The sequence below is a fragment of the Marmota marmota genome, unplaced genomic scaffold, assembly GCF_001458135.2.
Source record: "Marmota marmota marmota unplaced genomic scaffold, marMar, whole genome shotgun sequence".
NCBI classification, from domain to species: domain Eukaryota; kingdom Metazoa; phylum Chordata; class Mammalia; order Rodentia; family Sciuridae; genus Marmota; species Marmota marmota.
The window spans coordinates 911,428-917,427 of NW_026000196.1; the positions used below are offsets into that span (position 1 = coordinate 911,428).

At 45.1% G+C, this 6,000-nt stretch overlaps 1 protein-coding gene across 3 annotated transcripts in view; it reads left to right on the forward strand.

Moving 5' to 3' along the window:
- Positions 1-6,000, forward strand: part of LOC107148377 (cell migration inducing hyaluronidase 1) — a 168,038-nt gene that overhangs the window by 130,356 nt on the left and 31,682 nt on the right. For all 3 annotated transcript variants that reach the window (XM_048790163.1, XM_015493004.2, XM_048790164.1), the window contains 3 exons: positions 2,854-3,059; positions 3,959-4,028; positions 4,867-4,995. In XM_048790163.1, the coding sequence (XP_048646120.1) occupies positions 2,854-3,059; positions 3,959-4,028; positions 4,867-4,995 (405 nt within the window). The remainder of the gene's footprint in view (positions 1-2,853; positions 3,060-3,958; positions 4,029-4,866; positions 4,996-6,000) is intronic.

Here is a 6,000-nt window from a genome sequence, read left to right on the forward strand (position 1 = left end):
CTTCACAATCTCCTGCCTAGAGAGCACCTAACAACAGCTGAAGGCTTAAAACAGCTTTTAGGAATTGCTTTTATGACTTCTGGCCTTCAGCATTCAGAAGAACAAAGGGAAAATACAAGAGAATGGCAGGGAGTTATATATTACTTCTGGTTAGTGCACACAGGGACTGTGTTTGTTCAACTACGATTTCTGCAGTCTCTTCTTTCTTTCATCACCAATCATCTCAAACTATGTCACAGTTTAAATATTTGATTCTGGGAAATGTTCTAAGAAGGAATGATTCTAGAATGTTAGAACCAAAAAGAACTTTAGAAGTCCCCCTAGCACACAAGGAACACTCAGGCAAGTCACACAGCAAGTTAGAGGCTGAGTAGACTTGCATCTTCAGCTCCCAGCTGAGAAGAAGGAAATGGAGCCCATGTTGAGAAGCTTTCCTTGCTGGCGCTGTTGATTATCACTTAGCACACAAGTCATGCCATCACAGATGGGGAATCAAGTCCCAATTCTGTCCTTGTGAAAGAAGTGTCTTGGACCCCCTTGTTAAAATGTCAGTGTCATTTGTAAAATAGTAGTTGTGAGAAGGTTTACATGAGACAGCATGTGCAAAACATTTGACACCCAATAAATAATAGTGATTTTTTTTCCTCTGGTCAGTGAGGGTTTTTCTTCTCCATAGCACATCTCAAGGGTCTTGGAGGGAATTCCTTCACAGGGTATTTGTTAGAAGGCTGTACCTAGTTTATTATTCACTTGCATTCAGAGAAACACTGCCCAACATGGGACAGAGATAGTAGGGGCACAAGGATAGGTAGGATTTAAAAAGAGCAGCGGGTAGGACATGGAAAGTCTGGGTCTGAGCATTGCTCTACTGTGAGGACTTTGAGTTCCCTGAGACACTCCATGTCCCTTCTCTGAGCATTAGTGTCTTCCTCCAAGAAGTGAAAGCATTGAACTTGACCTCAGATGTCCCTGCCAACAGGAGCAACCCGTGTTTCCTTGCCTTTTCTCCCAAGCTTCTTTTTCCATGCTATTTATAACACTTTTATTGCTTACTAGGAGAAAAGGAAGCAATCCCATTGGATGACATTGAAATTGACTGAAATGCTTATTGAAGGAATGAATAGGATTCAAGATCACACCCTTGCCTATCGACAAAGATTAAGGGAGGGAGCTTATTTAAAAGAATGGGGAATTTGCCTGGAATAAGGTGGCTTGTGTGCTTGGATCCTTCCTTATGGAGTGAATGGACATAATTCAAAACCAAGCTTTCAGCTGTGGCTTTGTACCCATGGGCAATGTGACCCTGCATAAATCACCTAACTTCTCTGAGCCTCATTTTCTTCATGTCTTTAAAAAAAAATCTATTTGCAGGTTTGTATAAGATTACAGCAAGATGAAAAGGTATAACAGGCCAGTGCAGTGCTCAGACATGAAGAGGTTTGGCTTGGCAGCCTTCAAAGAATGGCTGCTGTGAGTTAGAAAAGAGGCACCTGTCTTGTGAAAGACTTCAGGAGGAATTAGGGTGTTTACCCTAGATCCGGGCTTCTTAGTAAGGGACAATGTTGTCACCCTTCCCCTCCCATCCAATGGAATATTTGGCAGTCAGTTTTGGTTTTTCCAGACACTGTTGATTGACACAACTGAGGGGACTCTATTGGCATCTGGTGGGTAGAGGTCAGAGATGCTACTCAACATCCTGCAATGTGCAGAACAGCCCCTTGGGATGTGTTGGGTGAAGTGGTCTCTGGACTGTGTTTGGCTTTTCCAGTGCCTGACACAGTAGTAGATTCTTCACAGGTGTGGGTTGAATCAAGGTCATAGGAAAGTAGGGACTTCCTCATTGGATGAATCCCTAGGGCACTCAGCACCCAGGGCTGGGAATAAGGTTGGAAGATTTCAATCAAGATAAGTGAGATGTTATCTACCTTTGTCCCACTACCATGTGAGGCAGCAAGCATTCCATCTCTGGGGTGTTTGAGCAGAAGCAGATACCCATTCCTTAGGAGTGCTGAGACCAGAGTCCTGCACTAGACAGGGAACTAGGGATCAGGCCAGGGACCCTCTAAGAACTTTTCAGTTCTGAGAATCCCTTCTGGGTCCAGGGATTCTGATCCCAAAGGAGACTCATAGATCATGAAGTTCAAGCCCTAAATTTTGTAGAGGGATAAGTAATTGAACATGGGACAGGAGACTTGTCTAAGATCCCTGTGCTGTTGGATACACTGTGAAGATCACATGCCTGGTCTCTCACATCTATTCAAATGCTCCTTCTACTTGGCCCTCAGCTGTGATTCCAAGAAGGCAACTGAAGAGCTGGAGTTGGCAATGCTTTCTGGTTCTTACCCCAGGAGTTGCAGATGTAGCTTAAGGTGTATCATGGGCTAAAAACTTGGCTTGGGTTCATGGTTGCAGGCACAGTGAGAAGCATCAACACTGATCTTCATAAACAGTCAGCCTGGTACAGCTCCATTGCTGCCTCCCTGAGGAAGCCCCTCCCCACCCCCTACTCAGTGAGGTCTCCTCTGTGAATCTCTCCATACTAAGTTATATCCTCAGCATGTCCCCATTTGACTAGGCTCCAAGGACTAATCTCCTTTTGACCCACATTCTCACTTCTGACATTTTTTTCCCCTTTTGTATTCCATGGAGCCTTACCCCCAACACCTGAGCTGGAGTAAACTATTCATTCCTCTGCCCCTCCCTCTCCTGACTCTGGACTTGCATCAGATTCACCTCCAAACACCCAATAGGGGTCTGTATATGGCTGATAATATTTACTCTTTGTTGAATAAATGCATGAGCAGATGAGAATTGGATGCTGAGTGACCCCTCCACACACCTCAACCCCTACAGATCAAGGATGTTGTGGGCTATAATTCGTTGGGCCACTGCTTCTTCACGGAAGATGGGCCAGAGGAACGCAACACTTTTGACCACTGCCTTGGCCTCCTCGTCAAGTCTGGAACCCTCCTTCCCTCTGACCGTGACAGCAAGATGTGCAAGACAATCACGGAGGACTCCTACCCAGGGTACATCCCCAAGCCCAGGCAGGACTGCAAGTGAGTGCCTCCCTTGCTCCTGCCACACTGGGGCCTGTGCCACCCTCGGTGACACCTGCTCCCTCCACTTTCTGCTCAGCACTTGATTTCCCCACCTCGGTGCTTCTGAGCAGACATTAATTGCCTTCTACTGAGAACCTGGAGGGGAGGGAGGAGTGTGTCTTCTCCCTTCTTTCTTTCTGCTCAGCTTGCCTCATGCAGTTTTGTCCAAAGAGAACCACTGTTCTCACCCATGCACTTTACTTGATGCCATACAGCTTTCTTTGTGGAAAGGAAGGGTTTCCATCTTGACTCCCACAGTGGTTCACATTGATCCCAACCTCACTGATCCTTTTCCAGTCATGGTAGACTGAGTTAGAGATAGAGCTTCCTGTGCAGCTACCCTTCCAAGCCCGGGGCCTGTCCTGTAAAAATGGCTTCTTTCCTGGGTTCTTACAGATCCAGTGTTAGACTTCACCACAAACTACTTTTACCTTAAAGAGGCTTTTTTTTTTTTTTGTCTTTTCAGTACTGGAGATTGAACCCAGGGGCACTCTACTACTTGAGCTGCATCCCCAGCCTTTTTTATTTTTTATTTTGATACAGAGACTTGATAAGTTTTCCACACTGGGGCTCAAACTTACCATCCTCTTGCCTCTGCTTCCTGAGTCAATGGAATTATAGTTATGTACCACCACACCTGGCTGCGCCATGCCCCTTTTCAATTTCTGAACATTTTATATTCTTAAACAGGCGGCCCTTTAATTAAAAGAAAAAAAATGTTTCAAATGGACAAATAAATGATTTATTAAATCTCTTCAAACTAATATTCGAGTTTCCTGTATGGGTCCATGGTGCAGCAGAATTAATGTTAGCAGGCCTTTATGTGATGCCATTCAATTTCTGTCCCCTCTCTGCAGTGCTGTGTCCACCTTCTGGATGGCCAACCCCAACAACAACCTCATAAACTGTGCTGCTGCAGGATCAGAGGTGAGCTGAAATCCCTTTCATTTGGCAGAAAGTAAGATGGAGATGGCAGAGGCTGCCCCTGAAATATGGAGCTCTTGAGTTCCAACTCCAATTGTTAGTGCAGACAGGCTTAGCTAGAGTGAAGAAGAAAATTAGCCAGTGGGTGGCAGAGAGTCCTTTGACTTGGTTTTAAATGACAGCTCTGTCACTTCATAATCCTGGTAACCATAGATAATGAGTACTGAGCACTTTATATGTAATAACTTGTTCTTAGAGTTAAATTATTTTTTCTTAGAAGGGTGCCTGGCATGTTACTGTTGTAAGTTAATGAAATCTGATTCTTGCATCCACACTGTGGCCTAGATATGATTATTATTCCCATCTGATTGAGGAGGAAACTAAGGCAGAGAGAACTAGGTGCCCAGGGGCACACACAGCTGGGCATGGTGTGCCAGATGTGAGCACAGTGTTCTGTCTATACAGACTTACTATACCTGTGACCCTGGCCCAACTGGTGCTCTCTGGAGTTTCCATATCTGCAGAATGAAGGGAAAAGCTGAGAATACTTCCTGGTGCATCAGGAAGAGGAGTTTAACCTGCGTAGTATCTCTGAAACCCAGCAATTCAGAGATAGAGTAGAATAAATGTTAGTTTTAATTCAGGGTGGACCCCACAAGCTACTCTTACCTCAAATATTTTGCTGTTTCCCTTCAAGCACTGGACCACATGGAGTTGCTTGGTTGGCAAGTGGAGAAGGGGTCATAGTATTACACCCACCCCAGTGGGGGCTACTTGGTCATCCTGAGCAGCTGCCTATTGGCGTTGAACTATGTGACTTTCTTGTGCTCTGTCTCAACAGGAAACTGGATTTTGGTTCATTTTTCACCATGTACCGACAGGCCCCTCTGTGGGAATGTACTCCCCAGGTTATTCAGAACACATTCCACTGGGAAAATTCCATAACAATCGAGCACATTCCAACTACCGGGTAAGTCTTTTCAGACAGCACCTCCCTGGCCTGCGTATCTGTCCTCTTCCTGGGTCTGCAGATGATTAGAGCTGAAACAACTGCACTCTTAGCACCAATCTGGAAGAAAACAGCAGTTTCCCAAGCCTGCTAGCCACTGACCATTCTTTATAAGAGTTTCCTACGGTGGGAGCCTTAAAAAAATTTTTTTTCTTTTTGGCCTGAGGCATAGCCGTTCCCTTCTAGGAGCTTCAGTTTCCTATTCTGTACCATTAAAATTAGATCAGAACATCGGCTTATCAATATGCTTATCAGCATCCTTGAGACCACCTCTGTCCCCAGAGCAGACCTCTGGTCTCAGCTTCACACCAAGTTCTCTTGCCATATCCCACAGTCTATGGTGGACCCTGCATTGACATCAACAACCTCTGGGCCTAGCCAAAAGGAGCAAGATGCAGCTTCACTCTGGCTGAGGGGAGGGCAGCTTCTCCTGGAAGCCCCTAGGCTGAGCACCTGAATTTGATTTTGTGATTCATTTGCAGGGATTGCTGGTATTTACTATGAAAAGTCAGTCTTAACCCATAAGCTAAGGAAAATCAACATGATTCCAAAAGTGGCATCAGCATCCTCACCTATTCCCTTCTTGTTCTGTTGCTCGGGGAATGGGTTGTTCGATCTACACAGAGTTAAGTAGGCATATAGGAAACGAGATATTCCTCCATATCTTCATTCACTTCTCAATATTTCTTAAGCATCAAGCAAAGGTTGGGGGACAAGATGACTAGGATATTGCATCTGCTGACCTCCAAGTGGGATAGCAGTTCAGACCTGAGCATGGAACACAGCAATGGAGCTTGGGGGAGGCTGAGATCAGAGGTACTGCTCTCTGGGCAGAGGTGGTCTCAAGGATGCTGGGGCAGCACATTCTTAAACTGGTGTCCTGGTCTAATTCCTAATGGTACAGAGGAGGAAACATCCTGGGTCAAAAAAAAAAAAAAAGTGTATATATATATATATATATATATA